This window comes from Sceloporus occidentalis, unplaced genomic scaffold (genome assembly GCF_023333645.1).
Source record: "Sceloporus occidentalis isolate IW3139 unplaced genomic scaffold, rSceOcc1.0.p SCAF_20, whole genome shotgun sequence".
NCBI classification, from domain to species: Eukaryota; Metazoa; Chordata; class Lepidosauria; order Squamata; family Phrynosomatidae; genus Sceloporus; species Sceloporus occidentalis.
This window is the reverse complement of record NW_028317000.1, coordinates 15,336,636-15,357,765: the sequence shown is the minus strand read 5'-3', so window position 1 is coordinate 15,357,765 and position 21,130 is coordinate 15,336,636. Positions and strand designations below refer to the sequence as shown.

Genomic DNA, 21,130 nt, shown 5'->3' with positions numbered 1-21,130 from the left:
TGGCTTCGGCTCTTTCCGCTTCTCGCTGCGATTAGAGGGACTACTTGGCCGCCGCCATGTTTGTTGTGGGCAAATGTCCACCCTCTTATTTCTTTTATTTTAACTATTAAAGTCCCTGCTTGCCTATTGGGATTGCAAGCTTTTTTAATGGCCAAGAGCCTCCATTGCCACCAGTAGCTTTACTGGGATGTAGTGGGCAGAGAGGGGCTTGGAAGAGATCCAGCTTTCTAGTTGCCACTGGGAAGTGACTACCTTGCAGGGTTGTTGTAGGGAGGATAAAATGAGGGAGCCATGGGCACCACTTTTGAGCTCCTCGGGCTGCATTTATTATCATCATCATCATCATCATCAAATAATGCCATTTTGGCATCACTTTTAAGTGCTGTGGCTGCATCCTATGGAATCCTGGGATTTGTAGTTTTGCAAGGCCCTTTTGCCTTTCCCTGCCTCAGCAAACTACAAATCCCAGGATTCTGTAGGTTGACGGAGCCATAGCAGTTAAAATGGTGTCAAACGGCATTATTTCCACAGTGCAGATGCACCCTTGGAGGAAAAGCGAGGTGAGATACATTACGATTTTAATCACATTGGTAATTACATTGATCGATTGATTGGTAATTACACCGATTTCCTTCTGTGAGCCACCTAGCATATAAAACAAATCAATCAATCTTAATGACCCCATGGACTCCATCCTAAAGAATCCTGGGATTTGTATGAATTTAATAACTAATGTAGATTTAGTTGCTAGTAAAATACAATCTGAAACCTTTAAATGGCTCAGAGTCCTAGAAGTCTGTTGCGACAAGGCATTTTAACGAAGATAGGTTCGTCAGAAGAATGCCGCCGAGTCCATAATAAAAGGCAGTACATGTAACTATAGCTGCAAATAAACCCTATGAATTCAATCTGTATTTGGGTCGGTGTTTTTAGCGCTTGTTTCGTAACGTCCTACATTTTGTAATGCCTTGTTGTCCTCCTTTGCAGTTGTGACATCTGAGGTTTCCGAACACCTTTCAAAAGGCCTCTCATGATGTAAAGCGCCCAAAAAGTAATCCAAACAAATGTCCAAAGTGGTACACAAAGGAGGAGGAAGGTTTGAGAAAGAGCGTGTTTTGAAGTCTCTCTTATCATAAAGTTATTAGAATCATTATTGGAAACAGAACAGCAGCTAATGAAATATCGGGAGGCTATTCCTCTACCTGAAGCCAAAGCCACTGCCTAGGAAGAAGGCACTGAAATATGGAGACTCTCTGGATGTTGAGATACATTTCACAGGGAAATCGCTTCAAAAAATCATCCAAATAAACCATTGTATGTATGAATTTAACATCTGGCTTTTTAGATGCTACAGCATATAACAGCTGTATGTCATGGCCCTCTTTGAAGCAGGCTTGGCGCATGACACTCTGCAATACTTGCGGGATTGAACACCGTTTGCGTCTTAATATTTGCACTAAAATGTGCGGCGCAAGGTCAGAAATGTTATTTCTGTTCATTACAATATGTTCTGCCCACTTGCTCTTTATGAAATAATTTGTGTAACTCTGACCGTGGCTGGATCTGACATCTATTACCTGAATTTAACACACACACTGAAGCCGAAAGAACCGAATCCTGGCATTTTATTGAATACCTTGAGTCAAAGGCTGTTTTTCCATGTTGAATAGGCCGACGTTGTGGGAGAGCATCTGGCCAATTAATCTCAGATTAAGCAGAAATTAATTACCCTGGGAGTCCTGCAATGCTGTCACTGTTAAGACGTTGTCAACAGGTTCAGAAATCCAGTACAGTATTTATTTCTTTACACGAATATGTATGTATGTATGTATGTATGTATGTGCTGGCATTTTTGAAACGGGACATCATTCCAGGTATGCATATGTATTTCCCTTCATTTATTAGATTTGCTATTTTTTGACTGAATGCCATACTCTTGGTAGCTATGGTTGATGCTTAAGGTGTTGGATGACAATGACATCCCCAAAACCAGACCCCCAAGTCTCCCAAGTCTCAGGTTTTGGCCTCCAAAACCTCAGGACCTGGTCTAATCCTGAGCTGGAAAGGCCCATAGAAAGGACACACGTAACACACATGCGCATCGATGCTGATATCGGGTTGGGTGGCCATTTCGGAAACCAAACCAGTCACCTCCTCTCTGGGGGCTCCAGGCAAGACACCTCTTCCGACAGAGACAACCGGCGCCCCAGTTTTGACAAACTCAGTCTGCTCCTTGGAGGGAAATCTTGAGGGCCGAACAGCGCTTTCTCCTGGCTTGGCGAGAGCGGACTTTCCGGAGTGACGTCCAGCGACACTGGACTGAGAAGCGGCTTCCCCCAAACGTGGCCCTCAAGGGCCGTGGCCGGAGCTGCGCAGCTCTGGGGTCTCAAGGGTCGCTGCCCCAAAGGCTTGAGAGCAGGTCTGCAATGTGGGGGCGGCGTCTCCGCTCTGGCCAGGCTGTGACGCTCCTCCGCATCTCCGCAGCAATAGGTCTTCATCCTCCGCATGGGAGCCTGGCCTCCGTGCCTCTCCTTGGCGAGAGCCACAGCCTCATCAAAAGACATGCTGCCCCCATTGCGCCAGTTGCTCCATCTTTGCGTCAGTGGGGCCTGTTTCATCAGAGAACCAAGACCTTCTGGGTGGAGCTGCCTTGGGGACAGCTCACTTTTCCCATATCTCTCCAAACTCTCTGGCAGGGAGCACTTCATAAGGTGGAGGTCATCCTTTCCAGGCTCATTGCTCTTTGGGTGAAGGTTGTCTTTCTCCAGCGGTGGGGAGAAAGAGGGGAGATCGTGTGAGTTACTTCCTTCCCTGATCTCCAAATCTCTGCTGTATTTCTCGAAACTCACCGGCATGGAGTTCCGCTGCGCTTGAAGGACTCCAGGGTCGCTGCATCCGGCCTCCAAAGAGTTGGGCATCTTGGATAATTCTAGAAGGACTTTGTTGCTCCCTGTATTGCTGCTGTAGTAAGTGTCCAAGCTGGCAGGGCGAAGGGACCTGGGCAGAGAAGAGCCTTCTTTAGACCTCTCCTTCATCCCAATCCCGTCATTTGTTGGAGATGGGATGGACAGCTTGGGAACGTCTTTGGCGGGGATCCTTGGGGTCAAGGAAGGAGGGATCTTAGCAAATTGAGGCTTGGGTGGTATGACAGGGAAAGACTTCACCTGCTGCACTTGGACGGAGCTGGAGGTCAGCTTCATGTGGACACTTCCATCAGAAGGTTCATCCTCGGAGGCCTTTGGACTTTCCACCTGAGGTGCTGGAAGAAGGCTTTCTGGAAGGTTCTTGGGAGGACAAGCCTGGAGTGTTGAAATGTCAGGTTCTGTGGAATCACTGAGTAAGGAAACCTCTGAAGGTGGCTGCTCAGGACTAGGTGCTCTCAACCCTGAAGCCAGCATAGTGGATCTCTCAGAAGACTCTTTGTCAGAACTAGTACCCAGCAAGGATGAAGGATGACCATCAAGACAGGTGAGATCTTCCAGGAGCAAAGGGCCTCTGACCATTTGAGGATGAATCTCTCTACCCCACAATAGCTCTGTCTCTTGAAGCAGGAGCTCACAATCTATGCGGTCGTCAGATATCCCAATGACCTCTGGAATGGGACTGTCCATCTCCATGCTGGGAACACAAGGAGGCCACTGAGCGTGGTCAACTTCCAACAAGTTTGGAGGTTCCAGTTGCCAACTCCACTCATCTTCAAGGCTTGCTGGAGCCACTTGGTTCTCATACTTCAGATCCAGAGGTCTTGGTGGGTTTTCTTCTGGGGCTTGGTCAGGGTGGTTGGGGGTCATCTGTGAGTTGTCTCCATTTCCACTGGCTGTTCCTTCTGCTTCCAACAACAACCCAGGCTCTTCTTTAGCAGCCTCTGCTTCTTCCTTCAGGCATGCTTCCAATGCACTGAAATGCCTACTAGGATTTGGGGAGATGCCCAACTCTTTCTCAGGTGGATTGTCCAATTCTGGAAGATGGACTGACAAAACGCCCAAGTCTTCATCAGCTGGATCAACTGATTTGGGATACGGATGCAAATCAGCTATTCCTGAATCATGAGATGGTGGGCCCCCCGACTGAGCCTTCATTCCAGCTTCAAATAAATGGGGATTGGTTGAATCTTTGGGGGTTGTGCCTCCAGCCACAGCGGTGGGTTGGTCTTCCTGTGTGCTTTTTGGCAAAGAGGCATCAGGGTTGTGAAGTTTGTCAGACGTCTGGAGAGGCTCCACTTCATTGGCCAAAGGGCTGAGATCATCAAAAGCACTCAGGTAGACCTCCTCAGAGTCAACCTCCTTCGCCGACGCTTCGCTATCGATGCAGCCCAAGGCTAGATAATACTGGTCGTCTTCCTCTTCTGAATGTTCATTCATGCACTCCTCAATGGACAGGTAATTCAGGGGCGGCAGAGAAGAATACATGTCCAGCTAGTAGCAAAGGGACAAAAGAGAAGAAGAGGAGTGTTACACCATGTCTGCAGGACCCAAGCTTCATCTGAACTACATTGGGAGGTTGCTAAAGACAGCCAGCCCTCAACTTTCATGGGGCTTCAGGGCAAAAGAATATAAGCATGCCATTATTACTTTTTACCTGCAATAGGACTTTTCTAGGGACCTGTAGGTCCTCCATAGTGACTTTATGGCCAATTTCTGCCAGATGCTGACCATAGAATTGCACTGGAAGACCTATGGATGCATAGACTAGGTCCTCCAGCATGGCTATGGTCAATGTTCACTTACAGATGTCAAGAGATGACTTATTTTTCGGTGACTTGTACTCATTGTGCAATCTGATCCCAATGCCATTCCACAATCCACACACAATATGTTGATGATAAAAGAAACCTTGGAAGAGGGGATGCTTTGATGGAGAGTTCCTGCATGGCAGACTGGGGTTGGACTGGATGGCCCTTGTGGTCTCTGCCAACTCTATGATTCTATGAAAGACTACATTTCCTCAAGGACTATGGCCCCAACAAAACCATTGGTAAAATGACCCAGGAAAGAAACATCTACGGATGAAACTCTGCCTAAGGGTACATCTACCTTGTAGAAATAATGGGGTTTGACACCACTTTAAATGCTATAGGACTTAGGAGAGAACCACTAGTAGAGATCTGGGGGTTTAGAAGCAAGACATGTAGGACTTACCTGCATCCCACCTCCAATGATTTCGTTCATGAACCCGGTCCCCATGTCATCTTCCATGAAGGGGCAAGTGTCCAGGCCATACTCTGTGATATTGGGGACCCTACTGGGATTTTTCTGGGGCTGCTGTTCCTCCTCAGGGCTGTTGCCCAGCCAGGCATCTTGGTTGTCCAGGAACGAGAAGGAGTCCTGGACCTCCAGAGACATCCGGTTCTCCTCCAAGTCAGGTGAGTCCTCCGTGTTTGTTTCTGCTGCAATAGAGACAAAGGCCTGATAAGTCAGGGCTTCACAGCAGGGACTAGCACCCTCATAAGACCCACTTTTTCTGGCCAACAAGTGTCTGCCTCATACTCTGTAAAATGGCCAAGACTGCAGTGAGTTTCCTTGTCCACTATGTATCATAAAGGAGACTACAGCCTTTCAACCAATGGCCATTTGCTGGTTTACTCACCTGCAGGCTCTCCCTGGTCGGCGGCGGCCATAAACATCAGCCTTGCCTCAGTTTCCCCTTCCTTGGCAGACTCATCCTCTCCTTTGGGGCTGGACATCTCCTCCAGAGCCTCTTTCTCCACGGTGCAGTGGCTCAAGGCCGGACACTCCAGGCCCCGGGTCAGCCGGGACAAGGTCAAGTTGGACGTGATGTGGAAGGGAACCGTGACAGAGAAGGGCCCGGAGATGTGGACCCCGACGCATTTCTCCGCTCGGCTTCGCCCGCTCTTGGGGGAACGACCTTGAGGGCTCGGACCCCCGACCAGACTGGACCGGCTGGACTTGGGAGTGGTGGGCTCCGACTTGGCCGTGGCTTCATCCTCTGACTTGCCCTGGGCTTCCTCCATTTTCATCTTGCCTGGGTAATCTTCAGACTCCAGGACGAAGCTGCTGTCGAGGGAAGCCGGGCCGTCAAAGCTCTCGCGCCCGAGGGTCAGCAGCTTCTTCTGGGACTTCTTCCTCCCCAGCAGAGCCTCATCTGCAGCCAAAGAAGAGAAGCAGGTCATAGAGAAACCAACCTTCTCCAAGGCAGGTGGAGGAGACAGAAAGAACCTGTCCCAAACTTTAGTCTGAACTTGAAGGACCTGGACTGTCTAATCCACTGGTTCCCAAACTTTGGCCATCCAGATGTTTTGGACTCAAAACATCTGGAAGTCCTAGCTATTGGCAAAGCTTTAAGGCTCCTGAGAGGTGAAGTCCAAAATACCTGCAGGAGGAAAGTTTGGGAACCACTGCATTGAGGTTCACACTGAGGGTGTATCTACACTGTAGAAATAATGCATTTTGGCACCGCTTTAATTACCATGGCTCCATCCTACAGGATGCTGGGATTTGTGGTTTGGTGAGGCACCGATTTAGGGACATCTTTATCCAAGGGTTTTACAAAATTTCTTATTCAGAGGATGAGGGAAAGAGGAGAAGGTGGTGGAAGAAGAGAAGAGGAGGGCTAGAGGACAAGAAAGATTAAGACCCCTTAAACTGAATCCTTCCACCTGTCCTTTTTCCGTTCCCTTAGAGGACCATAACCAGAAAGAAGATGCATCCCTTAGCAGGGAACCTAAATGACCGTCAATATATTTCCCCACTTACCATCTCCGGCGCATGGCACAGAGCTGAGGGAATCCATGCTTTTTGCTGGCCGCAGTCGCAGCTTCCCAGTTTTGTCATCTGAAACAGAAAAGTGGCTCTGCTGATTCCAGGATTCTGGGACCTGCAGTCTCCCTCTCATTTCCCAAGCTGCAAAGCAACATTTTGTTCCTCCTTACCTTTGTCCTCCGGTTTGAGAAACCTCCGCTTGGCGTCTTGGCTGTAACGGCCGAGGTTGAAGATCGACCTCCATTTCTTTCCCTTAAGGGAGCCCTTCCTTCTGTGAAGAATGAAAATGGATCTCAGGGGGCATCTGCACTGCAGAGATCATGATGCTGGTTTGGCACCGCTTTGACTGTCACGGCTCCGTCCTAAAGAAGTCCTGGGATTTGCGGTTTTGTGATGCACGCTTTGGCAGAGAAGGCTAAAAACCGTGCGAAACCACCAATTCCAGAATTCCAGAGGATGGAGCTATAACACTTAAAGTGGTGTCAAATGGCATCATTTCTATGGTGTAGATGCACCCTCTGAAACAACCTTTGTCCGGCTTAAATGGGCCACAAAATAAACTTTACATTCCATTATTTCCTGGACCGAATCTCTCAGTATCCACACGGCCAGAAGGAGGAAGGACGCACCTGCATGAATACCCTTCCATACCATCTGAACTAAGGACAACAACCACAACATCTGGACCAAATGCAATGCTATGATTCACCAACAGAGGAGGAGAAGGAAGAGAAAAGGGTGGAAGGTGCGCACTTGCTGTCGGTGAGCTCAATGATGGTGTGATATGGGCGCATCTGTGGCGGGCCGTCTCCTTGGTTCAGCATGGCCGGGACGTTGTATGAAAAGCAGCATTTATCGTCCGGAAGGGGAACCGGTGACCCCATGAGCAGAAGGGACTTCCGGAGAGACTCACGGGTGCCTCCTGTTCATGGAGAAACAGGTGGGTTCTTAGTCATCCCTCTTTAAGGATCAAATTATAGGTGAATTTTGAGTGGGGCTTACTCTCCGGTAAGGAATATGATCTGCTTTGGTGTCCATAAATAGGGGAAAGAGACAGGGTGACCTACCTCGGAGAGGAGCATCTCCAAAGATCTGCTCCACATGGGTGAGGATGAACTCCACCACAATGGACTGGATGCGGACTTCCATGAAGGCTGCGGTGCCATTGAACCCGGACGCTTCGATGTCCTTTGACCTGAGAAGACAGAGGTTGTAGGGTCAGAAGCAAACACATGGGTTTTGGAAGCCATTGACACTCCTCCTTGCTGACTTCTTGGACTGACCTTCTTCTCTCTCTCTCTCTCTTAAATATCAGCTGGGATCCTGGATCAAGTGGATGGCACTTTCTACTCCTTACAGATCCTTACCTTTGCTCTGCCCCACAGGTGGTTTTGCAGAAGAAATAGCCATTTCTGTGCAGGAAAGGGCACTTTCTGTGCCGAAAATAATACTTGGGCAGAAAATACGACACGGGGCTGGTTTTTAAGGGTGATGGTTGCCGAGGTTCTCACCTGAGCAGGTTGGGTGCCCAGACGATGGCCAGGTTTCGGACATGCATGTTGGTCTGGGAGCTGAATGATCCCATGCGGACCAAATGCTTCATCAGGAACTCCAACGTCCTGGAAGAACAGAGCAGAGGAAGGAAGGAAGGAAGGAAGGAAGGAAGGAAGGAAGGAAGAAAGGAAGGAAGGAAGGAAGGATGGAAGGAAACAGACTATGTACTGACATCCAGGTGAGGTGTGCATCCCTGCGCAATGGGCATTGGAGGCTTTTGGGGTCTTGCAGCTACCTGTAGTGCGGTGCCGGCAGCTCCTTCAGCACCTCCTTGATCTTCTCAAGCCGTCCTTCTTCCATCTGGATGGCCACAGCGTCCTGGTCAAAGAGGAAGGAGATACATCAATGCACCATTTTTACTTGTCATGGAACCATGACAGTTTTATTTATTTATTTACAGTTAAAGCAGTGTCAGAAGTGCAGAAGAGCTGCAAATCCCAGGCGTCCGTAGTATGGAGCCATGGCAGTCGAAGCAGTGTCCAATGTTCATCCATAACTTTTGCCACCTGGACCACATTCCGATGTTCCTTGGGATCATAGGTCCTAGTCCTTTACCAGGGCCCTACTCACCGCAAACTTATCATACAACTGATAGGTGAGGAGAGGGTTTGGCAGCTCCCGAAAGTAGGCTTTGCAGAGGGAGCTGACGCAATGGATGTCCTGGAGATACACATCCTTGTTGAGGTCGGGGGTCCGGTCTGTGTCGAACTCAAGCCTGCAAGAATGATGGGCCTTTCTGAGGGACAGCTGACCCACAGAGGCAGAAAGGGGCCACCTGGGCTGGCATTGCTCATAGCCAAGAATGTCTCCCCATTGAGTCCTTACCTTAGTTTCTGGATGTTCGATGAGACGCCAGAGAGCCGGTAGATCCCGTCCACGATCCCATGGCATTCCACGAACTCGGTGCAACTCTTCAGAACCTGAGGGACTGGATTCAATGGAGAGTCAGTCCAGAAAGTGCCAGGCTCTTTCAACAGGCTAGGAGTCTGGTCTGCTTGAATGGTGGTGATGCCATCCTAATTTGGGGATTTGTAGTCTGGGAAGGGCACCTTACTGCATAAAGAATTTTATGCAGTCCACCATGGTGCTATGATTTGAATGGTGGACTAGGACTTGGGGAGACCGGGTTCAAGTCTCCTGCCATGGCTCCATCCTGCAGATTTTGGGATTTGTCATTTCTTTAGCAGAGAAGGCTACAGAGGCTTGCAAGTGAGAGGAACTTCCTCCATGTGTGATACACAAACACATACATACACATACAGTGGACCAGGGTCTCTTTTTTCACTGGGTGGAGTCCCCTAACAATTTCGTTTCCGAATAAGAGACAGGAAGCGAAAGGAAACGACGCAGCAGAAAAAGAAAGCAGTGTTTTGTGGTTGCCACAAGGCGCATATATCTCCTAATACTGTGTCTTGCTAACACTTTGTGGTGTTGCATTTTGGAGAGCGTTGTCGACAATGCCGATGGTTTTTGTTTAATGCAGACCTAGGAAGGTCTGCTTCTGTACAGTCGGTCCTCCACATTTATGGCTTTGACTTTTGCGGATTGGATGATTTGCGGTTTTGATTAGTATTGTCCTCTCTAGGTCCTCCAGCACAACTCTGCCAGAGGCTGACCATAGAGTTGCACTGGAAAATTATTATTATTATTATTATTATTATTATTATTATTATTATTATGTTTAGTTATATCCGTCCTTCCTCCCACTACAAGTGGCTAACAAATCTAAAAACAGTCGAAGTTGAAACACTCCAAAACATTAAAAATGCATGACTCTATGATCAGCCTCTGGCAACATCTGGACCTGGAGATTCCTAGAGAGGTGTAATTCGCTCAGTTGAAGACGAATTGTGTTCTTTTATTTGTGTCCTTTTATTTCCTTTTATCTGCTGTCCTCTCCCCATCCTGCCTTGCAAATGTCGCAGTTTGTTGTGTCTTCCCTCAGTCTTGCTCAATTGCCTCCTTGTTGCAATCATCCAAATCCGCCTGGCGGAAGAAGGAAGACCCACCAACCTTCTTCTTTGCTGCAAAAACCTGCCACCTTTTGCATCGCACAGCTCACTTCCTGCGCGTCTCACATCTCCTTGGCCAAAGCCACGTTTTGAGCTGCACAGAAATATGACTCCCTGCGCATGAAAATGCTGTTTTCCTGCATAGAAAAACCTCCAGCAAAGGATGCAGTTTGCTACCTCCTCTCCCCTTTGCTGAGAATGCAAACTATTTCTGCACTTTGAATTCATTTTGCAAGAGCTGAAGTAAGCTGAGGATAAAGGACAATTGCTTTGCACCAATTAGTCTCTGGCTAATGCTTTAGCCTTTCCAAAATAGCGAGAAGAGACGGCCGAAATTCACATCATGCAAGGTTTTGAAATAGCTGTGAACAAATTTGAGTTCCACCAATATATCGAGCGGAAGTATCGATTTCCGTTCACTTAGCCATTTATTTCCCTGTAAAATCAATATATTGTCCACATTCATAAGTTCCACAATGCACATATTTCTGTCTTTGCAAAAAGACCATGCTCAAAAATACAGGATTTTTAAAGCATTTAGTTGAATCAGTTAAGGGACATCCCTTAAAATAAGGGTCAATATCCAGTCCTATAAAGACCAAGCTTTCAAATAAGAGACACTCCTTAAAATAAGGGACATGCTTTCTGGTCCCCAAATAAAGGACATCACTTAAAACAAGGCTCACCAGCCAGCCCCATAAGGGACACACTTTCCAGTCTTCAAGTAAGGGACATCCTTTAAAATAAGGGACACGCTTTCTGGTCCCCAAATAAGGGACATCCCTTATAAGATGGGTCTCCTGCTCATCCTATAAGGGAGAAGCTTTCTGGCCCTCAAAGGGTTTTATCTGGCCCTCTCTCTGATCCATCCAAGTCCAGTTGATCCTAGGAAAGTCCACCCTCCAAAAAGGAAAGTGCCTACCTTCCTGCCCAGATAGCTGGAGATGTTCCACCAGGTCACACCCAAAGACACGATCCTTGGCTGCTCCCTTCCGTTTCACCTTCTGGCGGGCTTTCATGGCCAGCGACACGGGTGAGGATGACCAGGGTACAAGACCTCCAAACCAACTAGCGACCTTTGGAGCTATGGTCCCTGAGACAACGCAAGGTTCATCAGGACTGGAGGATCTTTCCAAAATGGAGGTCTCGGTCCACCCAACGCTTTTGGACAACTCTGTAGTTCAGATATCCACCGAGACGGAGATCCTCAGCTTCCTTAAATCCATGGCTGGTCTCTTTGGCATAGACTGTCCATGCCCAGGGTCTGGATGAAACTGGCAAGATGTCCACCAAAAGACCCAGAAGCTCCAATATCTCCAGGTTCCCCCAAAAGGAGTCGTCTCTCTTGGACAGCCTTGCTGAAAGGTGAAAGGTACAAACAGAAAGGATTATAAAGCTTCTGGGGTGCTGGGCCTTGGCGTCTGGGGAAATAAAATCGTTGCGCTTCTGTTCTCGCCCAGCGCCCAACAGGAAGTGAGTTCAGCTTTGACTCCAAACCCAACTTCCCGTACTGAGCATCTTTCAAACCACAAAGCTAACTCTTGCGCATGAATCTCTCTCTCTCTCTTACCACTTCTCATAATTTGTTTGACACTCACACACACAAACACACACTTGTTTGATAGGTGTCTGGCTCTATGGACTGACTCTAAAGACAGACAGGACCTCACCTCTTCGTTGTTCGTCTAATGGACATCCGCATCCAGATTATGGGAAGTCACAGTACTCCTCTGCTCTACTTTGGTCAAACTCATGTGGAATTGTGCATCCTCTTCTGGGCATCAGAAGGACATGGACAAGCTAGGATGTGGTCAACCGTGGGTTGCCTTAGCTGGAAGAACATCTGGAAACCAAGGGCTGTGAAGAACGATTGAAGGATCTGGGCAAGAATGTCACAAGGGATGTGTGCGAAGCGTGGCCCAAGCTGGGCGACACCTCAAATAGGGATGCCTGGTGTCCAATGTTGGGTATACCATTGTACCTCTCCACAGGTAGACCTGGATTTTCATAGACAGAAGATCCTGGGACAGACCAGGTCCTCCTGCCCAGATGCAGCAACGAGGTCAGCTAGGATGCTATCAGCATGCCATGGCGAAGTCATGGACCCCCTTTAGGACTTGCAAACAAGGTGGGTAGATTGGATCATCCTGGGACACAGACAGTCCTTTTGGATGCCCTAGTCCACCAACTATCAGTGGCAAGTAGACTGGATCCTTTCTGTTCCATGGTGGCCCAATCTACTCCTATGGGACTATTTGCCTGGTGGCTCCAAGCCTGGGGTGATGTTACTGCCCTAGTGATGCCACTGGAGCTGGTTATATTTAACCCAGTGATGAGATTACCTGAGATGGAAAGAGGTCCAAAAGACAAGGAAGCTGGGTATGTTTGATCTGGAAATGAGAAGATTGAGAGGTGTTATGGAGACCACCTTTACGTCTCTGAAAGGTTGTCATGTAGAACAATGGTTCTCCAACTCTGGTCCTTCTGATGAAGTCCATTGCACTATCAAGAGGATTTGCACCCACAGCCTTTGTCTCTTCCCCAAAGAAGAGCCCTAACAAGGAGAATTTGAACCCTGGTCTCCTGCCTGGAGTTGGTGCATGAAAACCCAGAGATTCAGGGCCAGGTCCTGAGATACAAGATACATACAGAAGATACATCTCCTGGAACAGTCATGCCATGAGCATCTTCTTCTGCTCAACCTAGAGATACAAATCAACCATGACCAGAATTGTGGTGGCATCTTATTTACACCTAAGTTTCCTTAGGGTAGTGGTTGAACATTTTTGTCGCATGAGGAATGTCCATATTAATGTCCATAAGGTAATGGAAGTGGCGTTACTCACCGGGTGCCATGGCACGCAGAGCTGCACATGGGTATGCGTTCAATTGCACATTTGATACAATGTTTGTGTAGCACAATCTGTGTGTAGCTCTGTGTACAAGGAGATTTGTGCAACACAACTACCATGCAAGATTGGGGCCCAGATATTGCAGGATGAAAGTCAGTCTGATGCAGGGAACCATATTCCATGATGAAAAAGGGTTTTCGCCCGGATTTACAAACCAATGCGACAACACAGTTCTGTGGTGGAAAAGGTGTCATTTTTATTTACAAAACCAACAGTGCATGTACACCAGACAGGGCACGCTCCCCCCATGTCCCTTCCTATACACAAAAAGACACTATTACGTTTTTCTCTATATTTATATGTATATATGTACACACACAGGTAGACAAACACACTCACGCTGCTAGAACTTTTATATACACAGACATTTACAGATCATACAAAGACCTGGTGCTTCCAGGAGCAAACTCTATGGCTTGTCCCTGAATGATTTGGGATGTTTTGTTTTTAAAGAAAGCCGTGGGACTCCTATATGACCTTTTACAGAATGGAATTTTGCCTATACCAGGCTACTGAATTATGAAGATGCGTACCAGGACAGCAACAAGTGTGCCTGATGCACATTGATGCTCGGTGCTCATTGGGACAGATGTGATGTGCATAAAGACAGATGTGATGTGCACCAGTCCCCTTGAGCATCAAGCGCTTAAGAAAAGTGGTTACTGAATTGAAAAGATGCGTAATGGCACACCAAGTGTGCCAACATACATTGGTTTCCAATACACATCAGGACTTTTGCAATGTGCATCAAGTGCTTAAGAAAAAGGGTTACTGAATTGCAAAGATGCATAACAGGACACCGGAAGGCATGCTCAATGCATATTGGTGCCCAGTGCTCATTGGGACTGATGTTATGCACAACGGGAGAGTTGTGATGCACGCTGGTCCCTTTGTGCATCAGTCCCCATGTGAATTGGACCCTTGAGAAAAAGGGTTACTGAATGGTGAAGTTGCATAAGAGGACACTGGCAAGAGCTCTACCAACACAGCGGCATGCCCTAGCCAGTGTCAAGAAGTGCATCGGTCCTTTTGTGCATTGGTCCCATTGTGCATCAGTCACTTTGCTGGCTCCCTTGCATAGTAGCATAACAGCTGCCTTCTACTGGATATCGGTGTTGTGCCACTGCGCAATTCTAATTCCCAAAGGTATAATTCTATTTATGAAGACTCAACACCCGCAAAGGATTCCGGCCGGCAATAACAAAACATAATGCAGCTAAAAAGATGTAGAAATAAGGAATCAAACAATTCTGGTTGTGAACCATGATGGATGTGGAGGAGAAAAAGGCATTCTTTGGGCTGGGATGGAGCGCAAACAGCCCACCGATGGAGAAAAATCACAGCAAAGATTTGGGACCACCCGAATTCTCTGTTATCGCTTTGAGGTAGATCAAAGGGTCTAGCAACTTGGCTGTTTGTTTTGGAGTCTGGTTTCCCCCAAAAAGTTCCCTAAAACTCTGCTCAGAGTATCCCTGGATGAAGCTGTCACAGTCCTCCATCCTGCTGCGTGTTGTCCTACAGCCCCCCTCATCCCCAAGTGCCCAAGCATGATGGGAGTTGTAGTCCAAGAGGGCTGCTGCAAGGTGCTACCTCCTTGCAATAGCATTAAGCGCTCTCACCTGGTGAAAGAAAGTCAATTTAAGGCTGCAGTTCGAGAGACACTTCCCAGGGAGCAGGGAACGTAGCCAGGATTTTAGGAAGGGGGGGGTCCAGACTAAGTGCCACCATTATAATGAGGCTTGGGTGCAGCGGCGCAGCAGCGCACACCATTCATTTTTCTAATGGAAGGGGGGGTCCGGACGCCAAGAACCCCCCCCCCTTGGCTACGTCCCTGCAGGGAGTCAGTATAGAAGTTGCGGGATAGGATTGCAAGGTAAAACTTCACAGACTCGTATCTGTTTTACAAAATCCTGGGATCTGTAGTATGACGAGGCACCAGCACTCTTGGGCAGAGAAGCCTCAAGACTGTATAAACGACAAGTCCCAGGATTCCATGGGATGGAGCGACGGCACTTAAAGTGGTGCCAAACTGCACTATTTCTAAAACATGGATGCACCCTTAAACTGATTTAGATCTATAGCTTTAAACGGTTTCATAGCCAACTTCTCTTCCAAGAGATTAAGAGGAACTCTGATGTTTACAGAAGTAGTGAAGAACATTTAGAAGAAAGGGGGGGAAGCAGGGGAAGGGAAAACCCCAAATGAACCTAGGCATGCTCATTTGGGCACCAACTATTGAGCAAGGAGAAGGAAAGCCCATCTGTTTGGGAAGGGAACAGAGCAAACCAGAACGGAGCATGACTGGCTGGAAAAACGAACACAAAGCAATCCAGTGAGCCCTCTACATTTGTTGGGGTTTGGGGCACAGGATCCCTGCAAAAGTGGGAAAAGCACAAATTAAAAACCCCACTGTTTTTTGTACCCGAGAGAACACCTCTCCAAGAATATCTAAGTCCTCCAGCGCAACTCTTTGGTCAACATTTACTAGAAGCTGACCATAGAATCACACTGGAGAAGTGGTTTCTCTAGGAATCTTTAGGTCCTCCATCACAACTCTATGGCCAGCATCCATCAGAATTGCGCTGGAAGGACCTAGAGATTCCTAGAGAGAACATAAAACCCGTGAAAGACCAAAGCCGTAAAAGTCAAAGCCGCAAATGTGGAGGGCTGGCTGTATTTTAAATTGCACTTTCAAACGCCAAAGAAGAAAAACTCACGACACTCTCTTGCCCACCGACCGCTTCCCTGGACTCTCTGCAAGAAGGTACTATTTCTGACGCGGCATTGAACCTAATTTTATAGAGTAGTCCCTGTTGTTGCCTCCGTTCAATTGATCCATGTCATTGCAGCCTTTTGGAGAAAGATGGATAGATATATTAGAATAGGCAAAGACGGATTCAAAGACAGACATCAACAGATCAGAGACCAAGACGAGACAGATATGGTTGCTCCCATTCCAGCATCTCTGCAGTGGATCTGCTCTGGGTTTTAGCCCAAACTTTAAAAGAGCTAGCCAAGAGCTAGCTCAGAGCAGAGTCACTCTCCACTATAACATCGGGGGCCATACATTGCAGACTTGCAGGACCTGACCATGGCGGTCATAGATGGGGGACTTGGAGGACTCTCATTCATCACGTTGCCATAGGTCAAAGTTGACTTGATAGCAGTTAACAACAACAACGCACAAAAAACATTACACATTAAACAACAACAACCACATAACTAACACTTGTAGGACTTGAGGGATATGGGAAGGCGCCCAGCATTGGCACATCAGATGCAACAAGAACGTCTTGCTTTCAGACACAAAGGGACTGAATCCTGACCTGCCATGGTTCCTCCTTCTGATCTGATCCTTTTGGTGCCTCGCACATGCGCAAATTCTTTTTCATAAGCGCTTGGACACTTGTGCACAATGCCTTACGTACAATGCCTGCTTTGGGGACAAAGTTGTGGAGTTGTTGGCCATGGGATATACCATGCTCACATGTGCATTTGAATAAACAATTCAATGGCCCAGCATCACCATTCAATGCAAGGGTTACCCAACACAACTGACGTAAAGCTCCACCAGTGGAGACTTATGGCACCAACCCCGAACCAGGATCTCAGCCAATGGCTCCCCCATCACAACCCCCCCCCCCCACGTTCAGTTTTAGCAAAACATCAGACCAATCAACAAGCCATCACAGATCAATCTCCACTTGTCGAGGTTTCCTGTTAGTGACACACATGGATGAAGGGTATTCTTTAGCTTTTGGTGACCCTCTCCCAAACAGCTCCCAAAAATATCAAGCCCCATAACACAACTGCTGACTACTGAAGGGAAAAGGCAATTTGGATGATGAAGACGCAGCTGCTCTAGGCTCCAAGTGGAAGGAAAAGCACACTCTTTCCTTTCCCCCTCGGAGCCCAAGCCAGTCACTTCTTCCTCCTCTGAATAGTCTTTCCTTCTTCCTTTCCAAACTAGCAAGCAGCAGCTGTGGTCAACCCTCCTAGAGCCTGGTGAGGACATGAAACTCTATGGGCAAAGCACCTGGTTGATGGAGGATAGCCCATTGTGGCTTTTCATCCCTTTGGGATCCATGCAGCCAAGAGCTGGCAAACCTATGTTCTCTGAACCTTTGATGGCCCTGCTAGAAACAATGACAAGAAACACATGGTGCAAAACCCTTCATGTTCTATGCATGTTCCATGACTGCAATACCCTTGTTTCCATCACCCAGGAATAAATCTGAAAAGCTGTCCTTCTAATCCACCATTTCCAATCTCATGGGTGCAAACGCTTCCTTCTGTCTCCTCCTCTCTTGAGAAATATCCAGATTTGGCTGCAAAACACTGGTAGTAATGGTGAACACATAAGTTTTTAGGGTTGTTGGTTTGCAATTGAATTCCAGGTGGTCCATTTTTGGTGGGGGGTTGGCACAATCCACCTTCTGTAATGCTGAGATGGGTGGCATAATGTCTGTACAGAGGCTGAGCTGCCTAGGAGTGGCATTTGCCAAGTTGGATATAGTAGCCTCTGGTGCACTTTGCAAATTGAACCATTGGGTATGTGCGTTGTGTTTCCACAAGAGGGAGGAAAAGGTGTGCATCACTTCATCATCCCTGTAGGAATCGTCATAAGGATGGGTGGTGGTCCCCAAGGATCCCACATTGGGCACATGGGTGTCCCCTCCATAGTCCTCTGTATTTCCTCCGAAGATTCATGGGTCCAAGAACGTTCCCAAGAGTTGCTTCTGTAGCCCAAAACCATCCTAAATCAGGTCTCTTAGGCACCAGAGTTGTCCTTTCCTCTTCAAGGTTCATAACAATAACAATAATAATAACAACAATAATAACAATATATAATACATAATTTAAAAAACGAACACGTGTATTTATTTTGCGCCTTGACCCCGTGTGACTTTCTTCTTTTCTTCCCCGCCCCTCTTTTTGAGTTTTTTAGCTGCACAGGGCTACCAACTTCAATGAATGAATTAATAATAGCAATAGTAACAATAACAATAAAAAAAGACACAAGTGTTACACAAAGTTCTGTCCCTGAGCCAAGAGAACCGACTTGGTTGTTGTTGGGATTGCAGCTGAAGGGAGCTGTGCACTCATGAATCTCTGGTCTTGAATCCTTTCTGGTTTGCTTGCAAAATAATAACAACCCCCTACAAAAAAAAACCTACACAGGGTAGGCATTACCATTGTCCCACAAAAAGGAGTCCCCCCATGCGCCCTGATTTCTGAGCTACTTGTTGAGCTTATATCCATATGCCACCAATGTTGGCTTTCTTCTCCGGGAGGATAGAGGAGGACAAGGGCAGTCCTTGCTTCGCCCCGGGTAAGGCTTGGTTCCCCTAAGGAAGAAGAAGTGTTTCCAAGGTCTATGGATTCTGTTGCAACCAGGCAGGCAAGTGGCTCAGAAGGAGGAGGAGAAGACCTTGAGCTCTTGAGGAGGCCGCTTGCTCCCATATCAAAGGGAGGTTCCACCAAGCGGCCAGGAAGGAGGGTTCGGTTCCTAACAGAGTTCTGGAATTCCTTGGGAAGGTGAGAAAGGTGAGTCCAAGCGTCACACCAGGTGTCCCCGGCCATTGATGTAAATGCCGTTGGTGGTGGGCTTGGCCCGGAGCGTGCCATTCTCCTGGACGAAGTGGGTCATGGCCTGCTTGATGTTCTTCTCCCCGTCTCTCTGCTCTCGTTCCTCCTCCTCTTCTTTCTCCTTCTCTTTCTCCTCGTTCTCCTTCTCTGTCTGGTTTTCCTGGACTGGAGTTGGGGGTGGAGGAGGAAGCTCCGTCTGGGTCTCGATTTCCCTCACCGTTGACAAGGTGGAGTAGCTGCGTCCTTCTGCTTCCTCGCCCTTCAGTCGTAGGGAGAGAAAAGAGAGAAAGAGGAGGAGTGGTTGGGTCACCAGAGTCAGCAGGCCTTCTAGGGGATATGGGGGATTTTTACCACATTTGGGGGCTTTCCTGGGTCATTGTAGGCCCAGGATCTGCTAACTGTGGATGACAGGCAAGTCTGAGCACAGAGCGGGGGAAAGGATGTGCAGCTTGCAATCCCTTACTGTGGCTTGCAATCCCTTATTGTCTCCCTCCTTGGAGGTCTTTAAACCGAGGCTGGATGGCGATCTGTCGGGTATGCTTTGAGAGTTCCTGCATGGCAGGGGTTGGACTGGGTGGCCCTTGTGGTCTCTTCCAACTCTATGATTCTATGATTTGAAGAGTACCCCCCTTTTACTTTCCCATCCTGAATTTTCATGCCTTGATCATATTTATGGAAAGGTGGGGTAAAAATAAATTATTATTATTATTATTATTATTATTATTATTATTATTATTATACCAGCCTTCTCTTTCTTCCCTTCTCCTTTCCCCCTGGCGTCCCAACAGATCTAGAAGAAGCAAGCCCAGATCTGATGGGACATTGGCTGGTGTGGCTGGTGTTGAACCCTCTCAGGTGGCCAGTTACATGTGGTGATGGTGAAGTGGTGGTAAATGTGGGCCTGCTGCCCATATGTTAGGGCATGTGAGGTGGATTAAGGCAAGTAGGAGGCTCCTGGCACTGCTAACTCACTGATCCCAAGGCGCGTCCCCCTGAGGTCCTCAGGTTCCACTGAGCCAAGAACTTACCATGACCGAACACAGGCTGGTTTCCCGGAGGCTGTCGGCTCGGAAGCTCCCTTGCCGGCTGTCCCGGCACAGACTGTCTGTCTGCAGGCTCTCCCGGCACAGGCTGTCACCCCGAAAACTGCCCTGACGGCTCTCGGACCTCAAGGGGAGGTTCTCTTCCGTCTGGGGAACAACCAAGAAAGAACCAGGGAGTGATACCAAGAACCCGAGGCTGACCATTCTCTGTAAGCATTTATGCTGGGAAAGGTTTGCCAGGTCCCAAGAGTTCAGAAGCCCAGGCCTGAGATCTAGGGAGAACCCCTTGAGATGCCACAGGAAGCAGGACCTGGTGGTGATACAAGATGGTGGCAACCCACACCTGGTGATGTGCATGGGCGCGCATGTCTTCTTGAGTGGTCTTACATCTGCAGAAATTGGAATTGGGCACTTCCTAGTAATATCCATATCCAGTAAACTGGAACTGAGCACTTCTGCAACTTTTGCTAATGCTGTGTGTCTCCAAGTCAGTTTTGACTGATGGCAAACCTAGGTTGAACCTACCATAGGGTTTTCTTGGTTAGTTTCATCAGAGTGGGTTTGCCATTGCCATCCTCTGAGGCTAAGAGTGTGTGACTTGCCCACCAACATCCATATGCAATATTTACGATATTTGCCCAATTTCCCTCAGCTGCTTCCTCTAGAGGGTGCTGAAGGGCTTTCGTGGCGTAGCGTTGTGGTTGTCAGTCTTTATCTCTTGATAATTTAGGACTTCAGATCTCAGAATCCCTGGCTGTTGATCATGTGGACTGGGGCTTCTGGGAAGTGAAGTCCAAAACAGCTGCTTGTTTGGAAACCACTGGGCTTAGCAAGCCCACATGAGGAAGGAAGACATGGGGGGAAATAAGAAAGAGGGTGTTGCAGATCTGTCCACAGCAATGGAGCCTCCATGTTTAGAAGGATTCCTGCACTGAAAGGGGGTCGAATCAGATAACCCTTGGGACCCTTCTATGGTTTCTTAAATGTAATAAATTCCGTCAACCCCATCTTGCCCTCCTTCCTTTCCTGGTTCTTCCATTTTATCTCCTTTGCTCTGACCCACAGAAGCATCCGTCCACCTCTCAATCCTCACCTGGTTCCGGGTGTCGGTGCTGTGGCTTGAATGGAGGCGCCGGATGGAGTTCTCCCGAGTCAGGGTCAGCTCTTCTTCACTGTCAGACGCAAAGAGAAAGGGGAAATCGAGAGAGAAGGAGAAAAATATTCTCATATGTGGACAAGGATGCTTGACTGAGCAGAACATTTCACACACTTTGGGATGCACTGGTTAGGGGGCTGCTGGG

General features: G+C 48.0%; 2 protein-coding genes across 4 annotated transcripts in view; both read right to left on the bottom strand.

Moving 5' to 3' along the window:
- Positions 1–1,616: 1,616 nt before the first annotated feature.
- On the bottom strand, positions 1,617–11,454 carry ARHGAP30 (Rho GTPase activating protein 30). 2 transcript variants are annotated; one of them, XM_089483369.1, is made up of 12 exons: positions 11,208–11,454; positions 9,099–9,201; positions 8,844–8,988; positions 8,509–8,591; positions 8,231–8,338; positions 7,787–7,914; positions 7,473–7,641; positions 6,890–6,990; positions 6,714–6,791; positions 5,587–6,102; positions 5,139–5,386; positions 1,617–4,415 (listed from the first exon to the last, which is right to left on the bottom strand). In XM_089483369.1, exons 1-12 carry the CDS (start codon positions 11,302–11,304, stop codon positions 2,148–2,150), a joined length of 4,044 nt encoding a protein of 1,347 aa, XP_089339495.1. In that variant the 5' UTR covers positions 11,305–11,454; the 3' UTR covers positions 1,617–2,147. The 2 variants fall into 2 exon arrangements, with proteins under 2 accessions (XP_089339495.1, XP_089339494.1); XM_089483368.1 differs by having other exon boundaries at positions 6,890–6,987; positions 11,208–11,377.
- A 5,397-nt stretch (positions 11,455–16,851) lies between these two features.
- The window catches only part of NECTIN4 (nectin cell adhesion molecule 4), a 36,452-nt gene continuing 32,173 nt past the window's right edge, over positions 16,852–21,130 (bottom strand). For both annotated transcript variants that reach the window (XM_089483530.1, XM_089483531.1), the window contains 3 exons: positions 20,923–21,001; positions 19,815–19,976; positions 16,852–19,045 (listed from right to left, as the gene is read on the bottom strand). In XM_089483530.1, coding sequence (XP_089339656.1) covers positions 18,758–19,045; positions 19,815–19,976; positions 20,923–21,001 — 529 coding nt within the window. In that variant the 3' untranslated portion in view covers positions 16,852–18,757. The remainder of the gene's footprint in view (positions 19,046–19,814; positions 19,977–20,922; positions 21,002–21,130) is intronic.

Coding starts and splice junctions, on each gene's coding strand:
- ARHGAP30 (XM_089483369.1), bottom strand. CDS start 11,304: ATGAAAGCCCGCCAGAAGGTGAAACGGAAGGGAGCAGCCAAGGATCGT. Junction 6,103..6,713: donor TGTGCCATGCGCCGGAGATG/GTAAGTGGGGAA, acceptor CTTTGGCTGCAG/ATGAGGCTCTGCTGGGGAGG. Junction 4,416..5,138: donor TCATTGGAGGTGGGATGCAG/GTAAGTCCTACA, acceptor CTTTGCTACTAG/CTGGACATGTATTCTTCTCT.